Source organism: Wyeomyia smithii, chromosome 2 (genome assembly GCF_029784165.1).
Source record: "Wyeomyia smithii strain HCP4-BCI-WySm-NY-G18 chromosome 2, ASM2978416v1, whole genome shotgun sequence".
In the NCBI taxonomy this organism is placed as follows: Eukaryota; Metazoa; Arthropoda; class Insecta; order Diptera; family Culicidae; genus Wyeomyia; species Wyeomyia smithii.
In genome coordinates, this window is record NC_073695.1 from 69,223,878 (window position 1) to 69,242,101 (window position 18,224).

General features: G+C 37.7%; 1 protein-coding gene across 1 annotated transcript in view; it reads left to right on the forward strand.

Moving 5' to 3' along the window:
- The window catches only part of LOC129722080 (BMP-binding endothelial regulator protein), a 145,058-nt gene that overhangs the window by 49,585 nt on the left and 77,249 nt on the right, over positions 1-18,224 (forward strand). The window contains exon 3 of the mRNA XM_055675312.1: positions 3,835-3,911. Coding sequence (XP_055531287.1) covers positions 3,835-3,911 — 77 coding nt within the window. The remainder of the gene's footprint in view (positions 1-3,834; positions 3,912-18,224) is intronic.

The window sequence follows — 18,224 nt, forward strand, 5'->3', positions numbered from 1 at the left end:
TAGAAGCGGTGTCAGTGCGGGGAGTACCACATTTCAAAACCACAATAAACTTCACGCTCAAAAGTGATTGCAACGGCAGTGACATATCTGCGAACTTGCTATGTGCTGTGAGGCAAAATTAAACCCATGTGAAATGTCAAGTTTGAACCGTATAAACAATGAAATAGTATTAAAATTTCGAGTTTTCTTTGCTGCAAAAATTTAATAATGAAAACTTGATAATTAACTTATGTTTATCGAACATTTAAAATAGTACAATTTTTCAAAAGACCACAAAGCTTGTTACCATTCATTCCAAGAAGCAATGTTCTCACGGAAACGGCAACGTCACGGTGACAAGTTTGCCAAACACAAATCCTTCTTCCTTCCCGGATGTATGCAGTCAGTTTCTTACACAGCATCCCTCCGCCTCTTCTCGCGAAGAACATGAACTGCGTCGGGAAACGGTGGGAACGAACAGACAGTGTGTCAGTTAGCAAGCGAATGTTTTATAACGTATTTAATCTCGTCGTATATTTGGGTGGGACAAACAATCTCCCGTCTTCCGCACTGAAGGCCGTCGGTCGTCCGGATTTCACAGCATCCTCATCTTAGTCCGTGTCGTGATAAGTACTACTATACTCATTAAATTAACAATGAGACATGTTGATGAAAATCTACACGATGTCAACTTCATTCCGCCCTGGAGAGACCAGCCCCTGCATCGGCAGGTACAGAACGCAAGCGCAGAGCCAACCGAACGGAGAAGATCTGCGCTGAATTATGGGATGATCTGGACGTCTGGCAATTTCGCGACAAGATGGGCTTGGACTGAGATGGCGATGGTCAGATAACGAAAAGCTCCGTTTCGCAATGGTCTGTTCGTTTATCTCCATCCCTTAGGTTGATTGGTACATTTTAGTGAGATTGTTAAACTCACCAAACAGGGTGGCGAAACGAAAGATCACCTTTTAAACCAAAGAGCGTTCGAACACTTCTGGAGATGGTTATGGAAGATGGTTGGTTACATTTCTAGAATATACAAAATCATCCCATGCAATTTATTTACAAATACCTGTACAGACCTGGCAGACAATAAGGATTTATACGGTACGTACATTACCACTTCAAATGGGGCGTTCGGTAAATCCCTCTATATTTAGTTTGCACTGACTGGTCGAGTTTTGCTTCATGTTCCCATTCTTACTGCTTCTGTGAGAACTTGTTCGAAGCGTTTCTTTCACCAGATATAGTAGATACAGTGAAAGGATGTAAATATTTGCGGCTGCTGAACACATCACACTCCTAACCTGATTGAAAGTGTTCATGTACTGTTTACATATGACTCACACGACAAAAAGCCGTCTGTTCTCGAAGCAAATGTCTCATTGGAAGTAAGTAGTTTGCATCAATCATGAACGTATATACGAAGAAGGCTTGTGGATATTTTATTTAGAATATACCTAATGAATCAAAATTGGAATTATAAAATTTAGTGACTTTTTGTTGTTTTGACTGAGCAATAGTTTGATTCACAGTTCATGGGGAAATGAAACGTTACAGCAGTGCAAGCCCCAGAAAGAAACTCACGCTGCAAATTGCAACTACGCATATTTTATTTTATTTTTGACAAAAATACGCCAAGATCAGCAACGCTTCGATGATGCATCATGGGCACTCACTTTAATATACTAATTGTATTTTCGTATGTTTACATTTTCGGCTTCGACTCAGAGGTCAAAGCTCTAAGAAGCAATCACAACAAACTAAACCACTGAAATATTGAACTCATCCACCTACGGACTATGTAGATTTTTTTTCTACATAATCAACCCTACATTCTTCTTTGAGTGATGTTTTTTTAATAAGTTTAAGGATGAATTTTCAACAACATACGGGTATAATTCAGTTAATCTTTAATATGATTTCAAAGCGAATATCGCCAAAATTACTAACTTCGATGTTTCACCATACTAATATATTCCGGTCTCCTATAAAAAATGCAAAAAAAAAACAAGCACGGTTAGTAAGAGCTGTTGATCAGTCTCGTACGGTAGTTTGTTACTATGTTTACCAAATTATTACAAAGCAAAAACAGCCTTATTTGAAGAACTCAGGTTTTTCACATTGTTCTTCATATTTATCGACGGATTTCGCGCCAACTCAACCAGATGTTGGCAATACCCTTTCATAGTTCAACGAAATTTTTAGAGTGTGTAGGCCTAATTTTCATTAAATTCTGAGAGCATACTTCAGGCCTTCAGTCGAGTTTGCACGAAAACCGTCCTTAACTTAATTTGAAACAGATTAAATTCTCCAATTCTTGAACACATTTTTATGAACAGTTGTTTCTAAGAAAAGAAATTCTCCCTTGGGCAATTTTGATAAAAATAATATCTGGTGAATATATTGGTGTTCAACTTGTAATAGTTTATCAATTTGGATCGAACATGACTTCAGCTCGTTTATTATTTTGTTCAATTTTGTGAATTTTTCTCAAATTTGTTTTCAGTTTTTTATCAGTTTAGTAGTATTTTTTTACTATTCTTTATTCGCTTTTAATATTTAAATCATGTTTGTTTTCATGTCAGCACATTGGTTGGAATTCTAAAATTCGTTACCACAGAATCAACAGAAAAGCTCACTTCACGCTAGAAAACGAAGAAAAGAAATCTATTCTAGTTATCCTTCAACAAGTGAATAATGTTTTTAAATATTAAAATAATTTCGCGTTTTTTATCGTTATATATCTCAAGCAAGTCATTCTCAATTTTTTTCCCATGACTACAGTGCTTCTCTATAGAAACAAGAGTGAATCTGTCGTGTTGTGTATCTTGTGCATCTTTTGTGCCAAGCAAATGTGACGGACGGTGGCCTAACCAAAGAGCGTCCAGTTTTGTATGTTTACTTTGTGAGGGTGTGTCACCACTTAAAAATATATACGCGCGGACATTTGAAAATATTTATACACGATCTATTAAATTTGACAGCTTTTATTGTAGTACCATTGAAATTGGCTATCAGTAGGAAGAAAAAGTAATCAGGACGGAAATAATCTGTCAACTGTTGTTCTGTGGGCAAGTTGCTGCATATTGTTAGATTAAAAGTAAACGTTATCTTCTGATAAAAGCTTTAGGATCATTCCTTTTCGTAGACATTCTTGTATATTTGAAATATAATCATGATTATTTAATGTAGGAATAAAATTTTCGAACAGTAATGATTGTAACATCCAGCCGTCCTATTTAGCGTCCCTAGCGTCTATGACAGCTCACCAGTACTGTGTGTCGCGCTTGGCCAAACTGCGAAGCTGAAAGAGTGCACATTTTTGCCGATAAATTATAAAAACAACCATAATAATGATACATCTGACCCTGTACCACTTAAATGAAACATGAGCCCCAAGTTGTACATTGTTGCTTTTTTTTACTCTTCTCGTCATATTTTGCCGTCTGTTAATACGTGTCAGTGTCTCGCGAAATTGCGAGAAATCCGGTGAAACTGCCTGTTCAGTTGGTACAACAGTGGTGGCGCGGTGAAGCGGTATCGCGACTAAAAGAGTATAGATCTGAGCTTGCATTCATCGAAGCCTATTGATAACTACTCCGGCCGGCTGCTGTGGCATTGATGGAGCACTATAACTGCACACGAGCCGCGCACCATCACTATTGTGAAAGATCAAACATAATTCAGCGCACTCTAACCTAAACGTTCATCATCACAGACAGAGCGCTCAGTCGCTTAATCAGTCATCCTTCGTAATTTTTGCACACACTATTCTATCCAGCTTGATATTTTACATAACCAGTTGAGGTTTTTTTCCGTAACTTTTGTCTTCTTTCTCTTTTTTTCTAGTTGGCATTAGAGAGCCTTGCATGAACGAAGGTGAAGAGGTCAAAATCAACATGGATTGCTTCAGATGTATCTGTAAGGTAAGCATAATTAAATAAGTGTTGCATAAACTCTCAACTAACTGAATTTAAGTTACTCAATATAAAAGTTGCAAGTTTTGGTAGATTTTTTTTTCGACTAAAATTTTTGGTTTTTGATTCTTGAGCTGCACCAGAGCAACACTTTTTTTACACCTAATGAACTATATATATAGTCTTCTACCATTACAAAAATATGACAGCTACACTGAAAATATCCATTCTCCAGCTGCAAAGTGTAACGCAAGACAGTGTACCACCACACAAACGAAATCGACATAAGTGATCATAATTTATAATCTCTGTTGCCTGCCCTCCGAAACATTATCGCTTAACCTGTTATCCCATGTGTGTAGTCAAGTGGGTTCCTAAATTCTGACTTGTGCCCTTTGGAATAGACGGATTTTCCGATTTTTTTCCTTTCGGGTTCATGCTCAATAAACAGTACATTGTGAATATCATTGTGTGGGGTGTGAGTTTGTGAATGAAAACCAAAGACAATAAGTTAACCTAAAGAAGGAAGAACCAAGCCCATCAGGTTGAAAGGCGAAGAAAGCAAATTAAAAAGTTTCAAAGCAGTAAACAAAAGCAATACCGAAGAAGTCGACTGCCATTGGCGCCAGCGTCTAATGATTTTGAAAAACTTTACCGAAATGAGTCCTTGTTGCCCGGTTGGAAGGAACGACATTGTTCGGCGAGATGAAGCAGTTCAAAAGTTTCATTGATATAGTCTGGCCATCCTCTGTGACCCGAAGCTACCTGTGGAGGGTCTACGTGAGAATTGCCCCCGCTGGGAAGTGCGATATCGCTTGTTTATTCACTCATCGTCGCACAGTTTAGGTTGGAATTCCCTTTGCACACTCAACCTGTTTTTCTCCGTTTTCTTTGGCCTTGCAGCCAAAATGTTACTAGTTTTCAAGAAGCTCATCTTCAAATAAACAATTTAAGTGAATGACAAATAGCTTCCTAGCCTGTTTTAGATACGTACGGAGGTGAAAGAACGAACTAACTGTATCTCATCAGCAGGGAAGAACTGGCTGCTTAGTCTGTGAACTTGCTGAGTCAGAAAGTTTTACTTTTCTACTTTTACCTTTGTTATACTATTACCTTTGTTATACTAAACAAAGGTTATAAAATCGGTCCAAAAACGCAAAATAGATCCAAGATCCGGAGGGCCGAATCGTATATACCATTCGACTCAGCTCGACGAACTGAGCAATGTCTGTTCGTGTGTATGTGTGTGTATGTGTGTGTGTATGTATGTTGTCTGTATGTATGTGCCGCAAAAAACTAATGCACCTTTCTTACAGAACGCAATATCCGATTTTGATGATCTTATACGCAAACGAAAGCTACTGTGCTTCCCCAGAATGCTACCGAGTGGATTTTTGATTAGTGGCTTCGATTTTGAATTATTGATCAGAGTATTTTTTTTATATGAGATATTTAACTTTTAAGGCAAAATGAATGGCACGGAGGGCCATGTGTTGTATACCAATCGACTCAGATCGACGAACTGAACAATTTCTGTATGTATGTGAATGTGTGCCTGTATGTATAGATGTGTAAATTTGTTGTTTATATATGTAGTATATCAAAATCGGACAAAAAAACACCCTTTTTACAGTACGCATATTCCGATTTTGATGTTCGCATGCTCAAATGAAAGCCCCGGAGCTACTTGAAAATCATACTGAGTGCGATTTTTTATTGGTTGCTTGAACTGTAGAGTTTTGACCACAGTATATTTTAGACATGGGAAATTTTACTTCCTGGATAATTTATCTCTCTCTCCATGCTTTTCCTTCTTCTCTATCCCTCTTTTTTCGTATCGCTATTTATTTCTCAAAAGAAAGCAACAATCATCGACAACTTGGCATAATTTTTACACTTTTCGTAGTGCGTCTTAACTGGTGTAAATAAATTAATTTTAGAGCAAATTGCAATGCTTACTTAGCTTCTTTTCTCGCTTGCGAAGCTTCCGTCCACACTTTCTCTAAAATAAAAATCGCTGTTTTGTTTGCAATGCTACGTTTTGAACAGCTGGAAAATTTTTCAGTTGAACTTTGATGTTTAATATTAGGTTCTAAATATACTTTCAACTCGTGACCAAGAATTTAAAAAATTGTGAACATCGAGATGCGATCATTTGTAGTTTGGATGAAACTGAAGCAACTTTACATGGCTATACACGTTTACTAGTGTGCGCAGGTGGAAAGTCACTTATTCCTATGATATGATACACTACGCTCATATAAGATATAAATGTTGGTTTCTATTTCAAGACAAAGTGCAAATATGTTATTCCATTTCTCGTTATCGCAGGAAGTTTTATAAAGTCTTTATTTCAGATTTTATCGTACAGCCTAGGCCTTCGAAAAGAATAATTTTCTCGTCTACACTCCGAAAATCCAAATCTCTCAAATGTCTCGAAAACCTTCATTTTCAGATTATGCATTTGAGATAGAATTGAATTGACAACTTTCGTCAATGGTTATATTTTTTTCTTTGTAATGCTAATCTGAGGTTAGTAGAAGTTTGCTTCAATTCGTAAAAAAGACTTGATGCTGATTCATAATTCTAGGTCCTGCGATTTCTGAAAATAATACGAATGTGGTATTCAAACCTGGATTATGGAGAATTAAAAAATTAGAACTGCCTCGGACTAACATACCCTTTGCTGTTCTAGTATGAAATCAGCATCTTTGTTATCTATTACTATTTACTGTTTCTGTTTTTTTAAAAAAATATGTTGCTTCTATCCAGCATTTAAAAATTGGTTCTCGATTGAAAAAATAAGACTCATATACATCCATAATCCATAACATTTGCGAAAACCACGTCAAGCTATAGTTCAAAGATCGTCTTTGGTTCACCTTCTAAAAATTATCTTTTGAATTCATTTTATTCATAATTTAAATTGGATTTACGTTGCTATACGATTTGTGATTTACTGGCCTACTGCCTATAATCGCATACCAGCCCCACGTGCATTCTTGTCGTTCTTATAGAGAAGTTATGGTAAATGTCTATCTCATTATATCATGTCGAAATTATGGGAATAAACCACGCTAAACAGTTGAAATAACTGAAGCACGAAAAATACCTGGCCGACCCGATTTCCACAAAATTAGTGTCAAATGAATGGTCTAGCTGCCTCAGAAGACCCTATTGAATTTTACTGAAATCGAACTGTAACTTCATTTGTAATGTGCCGACTTGTGATAATCACGAAACTTCGTTATCTCAGAAATTACACAACCGATTTGATTATTATTATCAGATGAGCGGGCTAGTTAAGGGTTAACTGATGAATTATGATTGAACACGTGGTTTCAAAGTTTGGCTGCCCTATACGTTCCCATTTCATTTGATTATAATTAAACTTAAGCCATCGTTATGTATTAAATTGTTAATAAAACAACGAAAGTCTATTATTTCAAAGATTACATGACTAATTTGAACATAACTAGTGTCATACGAACAAGTCATCTCTCAAACTTACAAATAACAAACTTCATAACAATTTGATATGTGGCTCAAAAGTTATGGAAAGAGAAGAAATTCAAAGGCTATTTAAAACTATACCTGCTTTGATTGATATATGTGGTCTCAACATAATTTAAATGTGGTTTTGTACTATTTGAACGTTCCAAATTCATTGATTCCTTTCGATGTGTTTAAAGTATGCAAATGCACGAAGAATCGGCCATAGGATATGATCAAAGTCAAAAGACCAATCGTTTGAAATGAATGGTTTTATCGAAATGACAAAATCTTCGACTTTTGGCTTTTGGCGCCCTAATTCTGAATATATTCATATTGGGTGATATTCGGTCATTTTCAGCAAATTTTCTGGCATCAATCTGACACCGGAAATACTCATATTGGGAGGTATTTAGTTATTTTGGTTGTTTTCCAGAAACTAACAGTGGTCGTCTTTAAATTCAAAATGGTGTCAAGGGTCAATGTGTTAACCGTCTCCCATAAGCTCGATAATCCTGCTTCTGTTTACGTCGCAGAATTGGCTGCAATTAAGTACACCCTAGGGATTATCGAAAAAATGCCCACGGACCATTATTTCATCTTTACGGACAGTCTCAGTTCCATTGAGGCTCTCCGATCGATGAAAGATGTTAAGCACTCTCCGTATTTCCTGGGGAAAATACGGGAACATCTGAGTGCTTTATCCGAAAAATCGTATCAGATTACCTTAGCGTGGGTCCCTTCTCACTGCTCGATACCGGGCAATGAGAAAGCGGACTCTTTGGCTAAGGTGGGCGCAACAAACGGTGGAATTTATGAAAGACCAATTGCCTTTAATGAATTTTTCTCATTTGTACGTCAGAATACGATCATCAGTTGGCAAAATGCTTGGACCAGAGGGGAACTGGGAAGGTGGTTACATTCCATAATCCCCAAGGTATCGACGAACCCGTGGTTCAAGGGGTTGGATGTAAGTCGGGATTTCATTTGCATGATGTCCCGGCTTATGTCCAATCACTATAGATTTGACGCGCATCTCCGCCGTGTTGGGCTCGGAGAGAGTGGTGTCTGTGCCTGTGGTGAAGGTTATCACGACATAGAGCACGTTGTTTGGTCATGCCCTGTACACCGTGACGCCAGGTCTAAATTAATAGCTTCCCTGCAGGCCGAAGGTAGGCAGTCGGCTGTTCCTGTTCGTAATGTCTTGGCGAGCCGTGACCAATCCTACATGTCCTTTATATACGTTTTCCTGAAATCCATCCACGCCCCAGTTTAGTCCTATCCCCTTCCGCCTACATCCAACCTAACGACAAGAACACGTTAAGACCCCGGATCCGGAAACAGCGATCAGACCCGCACGATACTCTCAAGGCCCGAGGGAGACAACCTAATATGCCAGTCCATAATATCTTGGCCCAGCAGCGGAACAAATTAAATATGCTGCTTACCTATGGCAATGAAAACCATCACACAGTAAACCAGTGCTTTTAATGCAAAATATTATAGTTTTAAGTTAGATTTAGTTTCAGCTCGTAGTCGGCAGCGAGGATAAAAAATTTGCTTTTAGTTATTAAGATACTTTAGAAAGTAAGCTACCAGATATAATTGGCGCCGTTAAACATTAAATTGTATTTGTGCCGTGTCAAATAAATTATAGATGAACAAAAAAAAGGGTCAATGTTTGGTTTCTATGCATCATCACGTTTACGGAAATATCCATATTGAGTATTATTCGGTCATTTTCTACTGTTGCCTGTCCTGTGTCCTACTTAGCAATTCAAAATGGTGCCTGAGGTCAATTGTTAGCTCCTTGCATCATTCTGGTTCCAGAGATACTCATATTGGATAGTATTTGTTTATTTTAGGCTGTTTTTCACAAACCGGTAGTCGCCATCTTGGATTTCAAAATGGTATTTAGGATACTGGTTAAAGAAAAACTCATATTGGGTGATATTTGGTCACTTTGGACTGTTTTTCAGAAGCCGAAAGTCGTCATTTTGGACTTCAAAATTGCCTGTGAAATCAATTTCTGTCATCTGGGCGTAATTCTGGTTCCGAAAACATTCATATTGACTGGTATTTGGTCATTTCCGGCTGTTTGCCAGACACCGGAAGTCACCATCTCAAAATTCAAGATTGTGTCTGTCATCAATTTTTAGCTTCTGTGCATCTTTCTGGTTCCAGAAATACTAATATTTAATGGGAATCGTCTATTTCAGGCTGTTTTCCAGAAACCGGAAGTTGTCATCTTACAATTCAAAATGTTGTCTGAAGTCGATTTGTGGCTCCAGTGCATCATTACGGTGCCGGAAATACCCATATTGGGTGGTATTTGGTCATTTGCCGCTGTTTTTCCGACACCGGAAGTCGCCATTTTGGATTTCATAATGGCATTTGGAGACAATTTCTGGATTTTGAACAGCATACTGGTTAAAGAAAAACTCATATTGAGTGGTATTTAGTCATTTTCACTGTTTTCAGAAACCGGAAGTTGCCATCTTACAATCTAAAATGTTGTCTGAGGTCGATTATGGAACATATTTGTTACCACTAAAAACATTCACCTGCCAATATGGTTCCATTTAGTTGATTAGTTCGCGAGATGTGCAGAAATTTGTGAAGAAACATGTACTGCCGCTCATGGCAAGTCCGTCCCAATTGTATTTTTGTCAATTTTGAGTTTATTTATGGAATCAATTCCTTTTGTTGTCTACTTTCGATAGAACAAATATTTTTGAATACTTCGTTCTGAGGAACTATGAAAACAATAGCAAGTCGGTTTGTCCCATAGCTAAAGTGATCGCAAGTCGGTCCCATTGCAAAAATCTTCGCAATTTAACCCCACAGTCAATAATGATTATGAAAAATGTGACATTTACCACAACTTATGGTCTTCAGGTTTATAATTGGATGTACCAAGTGATATTCGATAGGAGGTTTGATTGAATTTTACACGTTCTACATCGTGTGGCTCTAGCTGATAGTACAATGTTTTCTTCAAGACAAAGTTTTCACCAGTAGGTAACTTCTTTCAGCTGTTGGTTGTTGACAATGAACGCTTCAGGTGTGTCACTGTATTGTTAGTTAAAGCATTCTTGAGTAAATACTACTTTTCGTATTTTATCCGTATTTTATGTAAAGACGTGGGCCAGAATTGTAACATTATTGTCGTGAATTTCGTTTTGAAGAATTTGTCAGTCATATCAAATACTTCGGTACGCTACTTATCTGTTTTTTAACGGAGCAAACATTTTCCTAAGCTATATTTGTTTTTTCATATTTGCTTCCACTGCTACGTCGAAGCTGTCCGCCGTCACGAACGTGTGACCGCTCTCAGGAAAATTTAGAATAAGTTACCTACACTGATTTCGAATTTATCAGTAGTATCAAATGTAAAAACAAAATCTAATTTTATTCTGAGCGGCGCAGTTGGTACATTATGTTATGCTTCTCACAAAAAAACTTGTTTAATAAGGCACGAGAGAAGGTCATTTATGAATTGACCAGCGGTGGATTCATTCCAAACGCAAGCTATAGCACCGCCATTGATTTGCAGTAGTTTGTTTTTCATCACCGGTCGTAGCCGGCTATGGGACTGACTTGCTAACATTCTGGCTACGTACCGTAAAAGTAATCGCATGTGAGTCCCAGCTTATGATTTTTAACAAATTTTAGTCAAATTTTGGTGTTTATACAAGTTTTATGATGTAAAAGTGTTAGATTGTCATTGCAGTACTAAATTCTGTTGATGGTCTTGATTGAAAAAGCAGTTGAGTGCCAAATTTCACCCAAAGCGTTACGATTTTCAATTGCTGTTTTCTCGTCAGCACCAAAACGCAAATGGGACGGACTTGCTATGAGCGGCAGTGTACTTCCAGAAAAGGGAGGGGCGTCAAACCATTATGGACATATTTGTTACCTCTAAAAACATTCACATACCAAATTTGGTTGTATTTTCTTGATTGGTTCTTGAGCTGTGCGAAATTTATGTTTCATTTTCATGGGATCCCTCCCTTATAGAAGAGGGAGTCGGGTTTCAAACCATTATGTACATAATTGTTACCACTAAAAACATTTACCTGCCAAATTTTGTACCATTTGGTTGATTAGTTCTCGAGATGTGCACAAATTTGTGTTTCATCCAACTATTATGGACATATTAGTTACCCCTTAAAACATCCACATGCCAAATTCGGTTTCATTTGCTTGGTTTGTTCTTTAGTTGTGCAGAAATTTATGTTTCATTTGTATGGGACCCCTCCCTTTCAGAAGAGGGAGGGGTCTTAAACTATCATAGGAACCTTTATCGGCACCAAAAACCCCTACATACAATTTTTCACGTCGATCGGTTCGGTAGTTTTCGGGCCTATATGGATCAGACAGACAGACAGACTTGACTGCATTTTATATGTAAAGATTACAACATCAATATTTTAGAACCTAAAGAGTGAAAATACATTTATTGAATAGAAGCGTTCATGTAAATCTGTTTTTACAAATAAAAAATAGAATGAGAAAGGCTGGGTCTGACCGCTAGGTGGATTAATTTAGGTTTTTTTTGTGTATGTATAACTTTCGAATGCGTTTTAAAAAACGACATATTTTATTCCATAGAGTTCAGAAGTATGAAAATATCGTATACGTATACGATATTTTCATGATTTTTGATTTCCTTTTTCAAATTTTTGATGAGGCAAGAATGCTAACCGTTACGAATGAACTTCAAGATACCTTTCAAATATTTTCAGAAATCAGAATTATTAATTCCCATTTCTGTGAATTATTTCAACACGCAGCAGTTTTATTAGGTTCCAAAAGCCAATTGCGATTATTTAACCAAGGCTTTACTGCCGGTAACCGCAAGTCAGTCCCATCTGTAATTTTGTCAATTTTGAGTTAGCATCAGATTTTGGCCTATCTTTGAGTACATTTTCAGATGTACCGATAAAAAATAGTAGTTTGTTCAACAAAAATGGAAATCAATACCAAGTCGAATTGTCCCATTATGGAAAGTAACCGCAAGTCAGTCCCAGAGGAAAAATAACTGAAAGTCAGTCCCAATTACAAATGCATACTACAATAAAATTGATGGGGATTGGAGAAGAGAAGTTTGATACGATTATATAAATATAAGTTACAATTAACAATTAACAATTACAATTATCAATTACTGGGATCAGGGCTGCAAAAATTCGAAATAAAGATATGAAATTGATTGATATATACTGTCAGTGTAATGATTCTTTCACCCACTGACTACCGTCCGTAATCAAAGGTATCCATGAATATATGATAACCATTTCATTGTCTTGCCTTTTTTATTTTGATTTTTTTTTTTTACACTTGAATCTACTGAGTTCATTTTCAATTCTCAATTGACAGCCACTCTAAGTGAAATTGAAAATTTCATATCTCTCGACAGTGACGTCCAATGTATGGTCCAGAAAATATCATGGCTACGGATCTTTGACGAATCACTTTCGGAGGCAAACTATGGTGATAAATTTGATCGCATTTTGATTGACATGTATGGCGGATCGGTTAACATGGAACACCAGGCAGATGAAACAAATTTCCTGCAACAGATTCACTTGTTATGCTTAGAGCCAAGACAAAACCACAGTTACAATGTTTGGGATCACTGGTTGTGACGAAAAGCCTTCAACCTTGAGCTGTACGCAGTTGCAATGATTGTGTTAGCCACGCCATCAGACGTGTCCGTGGAAAGAGTTGTCAGTGCGCTTGGTTTAGTTTTCTTGAACCCTTCGGACTGGCCTCGGAGAGGACACTTTAGCTAACATCCTATAGATAAATTTAAATAAGGATTCGTTCCAACAGGCCATCTCAAAGGCCTACAACTGGAAAGAGGGTAACAATGTCAGCGAGGGTTGATAGCATTTGCAATTCTACTTTATAAAATTGACGAATTAAAAATAATATAACAACTAAAACAACGGATTTCTCTTTAGTTTAACTGTTTAATATTTAAATTGAAAAATTCAAAACTTTGTATTATATATTTTATATGGCCCATATACTGGTACAACGGAAGAGACGAAGAAAAGTAAAAACATTCCAGTATTCACTCAAAATCTATCCAATGTGTAGATCTCCTCCTTGATTTTTTCTTCGTTACGGCTTAAGTCAGAAAGCAAGGGCATTACATAGATCGCGCATTGTTTTTCTTGCCTGCGAAAATCTTGGGTGTCCGCTGATTACACTGACGACACAGAACTTATGCAAAATTCACGTAGAACTTAGCGGGTTCTCTCTGGAACAGTTTTCTGTTTCTGCCTATCTTGATGCGATCAATATGATTTCACACTGGTTTCTTCACTGGAAAAGACGGAAGTCAAATGTCCATGCAGTAATCCTGGCATCCTGGTGCTATAGAACAAAGAGATTATCACGATAAAAATACTGGACTTTGCTGTTGCTGTGTTCCAAACGCATCTTACTTACCTTTCTGGAATCTGCACAAAAGTTCCTCCATCATGTGAAAATTAACATTTAGCACAGTATACAAAAAATCACTACTATCACTTGACTGAAAACGTATTGATTGTGAACTTGTTTCTCAATGTTATAAAGACACAGGAATGAACTTGATATCGATAGTGACAGAATCTCAGTGCAATATTTTACGAATGAGTGCTAGGAAGAGTGAAAGAAAAACAAATGATAGATCGGTTACTATGCTATATCAACAATAAAAGACTCGGTTAATTTTTCATGCACTATAACTTGTTGATGGTTGAATGTGATGTTGTTACTGGTAACGCACATTCAGTTATATGATAATGAACTTGCGCAGCTCTGACTGGGATTATTTTTTAGTTTCAATTGGTAATGAATTTAGAATCAGAAATTTCCTGCTAATACGAATTTCAGTTAATTTTTTTATCTTGGTTCACTTCTTCGTGGATCTATCCGGAAAATCTTCAGTATCGAAAAAACTTCCATCGGAATCCAGAGAATCGTTCTAAGATATATCCAAAGGTGATGCTCAAGCCTCAAAGGGATTTTGATCATCTTGACATTTGTTGTCGAATGAACGAACTGCAGTCCCGGCTTCAGTTTCTTCATCCGAATCCTCACTGGATCAGCTTCAATCGCGAGATTTTCCAACACCGACATTTTTTGAACTGTTCACATACACTTTTGAACTGCGAAGGATTGACGGTTTTCCACGGCAACGAATAACAACACGTCAACACGCAGTATATCATCAACATGGCAATGTGACTGACTTGCGGTTACTTTTCTCTTCGGTGTAGAATGTAACGGCAAGTCAGTCACACTCAAGGTTTTTATCATAAAATCAATCATTTCAGTTATTTTTACAACGTAATTAGTGCAGGCTAGTATGCAAACTATATATTTCAGCATGGTAAAATAATTCATCTTAAATGAGTGATAACTGAGCGTGAATAAAAAATCTTTCGAAGCTGTTTTCTCGATTTCATATTTTTACAGATGGGACTGACTTGCGGTTACCGGCAGTTTACTTCCTTTTTGACATAGCCTGTTAGAAAATATGTACTCTATGTTGTGTTTTATTGCGATACCATTCGTTGTCAGCTGTAGCATAACAAAACAACCTCAGGGAATTAAAATAAATTTTCAGCCCTGGTAACGCTGGACACGCAGTCTTGTTGATCTTCCGCTAGCCGCACTACAGCCGTCGCTCCCGTCGTGTATGAAACTACATTTATTTACATACACACACAGACATATGTATATTCGATCGAGACAAACCGTAGTTAAGAGCGACGCGAAACGGCTTAGCTTTATTATACAACGAACAAGGTCGATAAAGGCCGTTCGCGCAGTGCTTGATGTTTTTGCTGTTCTTCTTTATCTACGGCTGTGGCCACTCTGCTGATGCTGGTTGCTAGTGCTGTTGTTGCCGCGCTACTTTCTGGCCGTCTCGCGGAAAGGTATGCCAACTTGCTTTCTTTTTTTTACCCCGTCCCATGACTTGTGTCCTCGCTGACGAATTTTTTCACCAAGCCGGACCTTCTCTTTATCAATTAGCTGTACAACGATCCAATCAAGCATGGAACGAAATTGTGGTTTTCGGTGATTGTTGAGAAAAGTAGTGTCAAGTTTCTCATTCTCGAATCAAATTCGGTTCACTTATAGTTGAGCACTTTAAGTCTATTTTTTTGAGCATTATTCCGATCTCGAACTTTTTACGCATGGGCTTGAACAGATATAGCCTTGGAGACTAATTTAACCGCACCATTCTACTTCATCGAAACCAGCCCAGAGCGATTGCATAAACACGTGAAGCTTCGTTTAGTTGAGGGTTTCGATACAATCACTGCTACTGGCCCCCACACTCAATGTATTATTTACGATTAAGGTCATCACTTTGTAAGAATGTCGGTCTAAACGCTAAAATTCAATCATCGTGAGAAGCTACACCATCATCGATCAAGGTGAGATTTATCACCTCGGGCACTACGAGGTGTTAAATTGCTCCGACCTAGGTCAATATTCATGAAAATCTACCATCGATCCAGCAAACAGGATGCTGTTTCATGTTATTTCTACCCTGCTGTTGCTGAGGCTTCAGTTTCATCGAGCAGGGATCTACCGCAACAGGGGTGTAGATCTACAGGTACTCACAGATTTCATCGCCTTCGGCAAACATTGCGTATGTGAAGATCAGGCCCGTAGATCAGTATGCGGTTAGTCTCATGTGAGGAAAGATTAGATGGCGCCAGACAAAACTTTTCCTGTTGTATAAATTACCATACTCTCCAAAGCTTGCTTACCGTAACACCGATATAGCTATAAAACAATAATTTCATGCCTTTCTGGAATTGCGTCAACGTGGAATTTAATTGCTAAAGAATAAATGCTTTATGCTGTTGATATCAAAACCGCATTCAATGATCCAGAAACTTTTATACTTCATATCGCTTCATTGAATTGAGCTCAGTTTTATTGCTTAGTGAGTACTTTTTGAGATGTGAGCATAATTTTGCATATATATTTTGAATATTGTCTTTAATATTCCGAACATGGCAATATGATTCCTGAAAAACTGGATTCTGATCGAGCGCTATAAATATTATCTTGAAGCATGATGAATTGCAAAATAAGGTTGTCCGGTTCAAGAAGCTAAACCCTGTGTGCAAGTGAACAGTTCCGGTTTTTTTTTTTTTCAACACGCGGCTGCAACGCAATGTTTCAACAAACACTGACGCTGTAATCATGGCGATCATGATTAAATGTCATAAAAAGGCCGAGTACGTGATGAAGATAGGCAGATTTTGCCATCAGCGGAGATTGTCCGGGGAAGCAATTTGCTGGTGTTAATAATGAGCATTATTCATAATTGTTGTTGTATCATTAGCCTTCCACACCGTGTTCGGAGTACCGATTAACTTCGCTTTCCCAGGCCAGAGACAACGCTATCTGGTAGAGCGACTCTTTTGACAAAGATATGGAAGTCATCGATAATAATCAGTTATCAAAGGCGAAAAAGGGCATTTCATTCAAGTATTTCAAGTAAAAAACTTACGACGAAATTTTTTAATCTGTAGAAATATAGGTCGGATTCGATTACCCGGCGATCTGTTCTTTCGTCATTCGATAATCCGTAGAAAATGGTTCGATTTTCCAAAGATGACAAAAACTCCATCCAATCGAATGGCACCATTGGATTTTGCATTCAGTGTTGCCAGCATTGATATTTTTGCGTTTGAAAACTAAGTTTGCTTTATCTCAAACTTCCCTTTTTGAAGTAGAATACTTCTCTCAGGAAGCTCGACTACATGTGGGATGTTAAATGAAAATTTCCTTCGTTCTTGCAGCAATAGATTGGAAAATCTTCTAATATTTTCCCAAAAGAAGATAATTGTAATTTTATTATTCACTCTATTGTACTATTGAAAATAGTCAAGCCTTGTCGAAACGAGAAATGCGACCTCTGATTGGTCGTTATATGATTGCTTCCCAGGCACGGTCGACAGAATCATATACCTTGCAATTTAAAACATGCTATTTGGCCTATATAGAAACCTGTTTTAGCCGAAGCCACTCATAATAGTTCTAGACGGCGACAACAGCAGTCGTCCTCTCTTAGCAGCAGCACTAGTAGTGCAGTGGATACCAGCGATGGCGGAAAGCGGCCGCAGCTGAGGCGTAGAAATAGATAGCGCACTAGTTGCAGCGGATTCCAGCAACGATGACAGCTGGGCCAGCTGATGCAGGGACAGTAGATACCAATGGCAGCGTATAGCGGCCACAATTGTGGCATGGCTATGGATACTATGGATGGATGCACTAGTTGCTGCGGATCTCAGCATCGATAGCGGCTGATGCAGTGAAGCACTTTAGTGAAATGCAGTCTCTATGCGATAGTGGGCACTAGTAAATGTATTCAATGAAAAGTTGACTCACTTTGACAACACGCCGTCTATTTTGGAGTGTTATATTAGCATTTCACTGTTTACTTTATCGCAACGAATACTTTGTTCGCACCGTCAGTGATTACGCAAAGATGTAATCGGCATCTTATCCGATACTAAATTGAACAACAAATTGTTCTTTTCAGGATGAAATAAAAACCTGATGATTAAAGGGTTAATGTTTTCTCTTGAGTTAATTTACATTTTTAAATTTGTAAAAGTTATAAATTTTACTTTATTCCCGTGTCTCAGAACATACTAAATTATCTTTTCCTTCAGTCATGAGCACGACATCCGAAAAAATTTCATCTCAAAATTTAAAAATTGTCAAGCCCCAACCATGACAAGCAACTTATTTTTGAAATTATTTATTATTATTGAAAATGTTCAACCCTTGTTAAAGCGC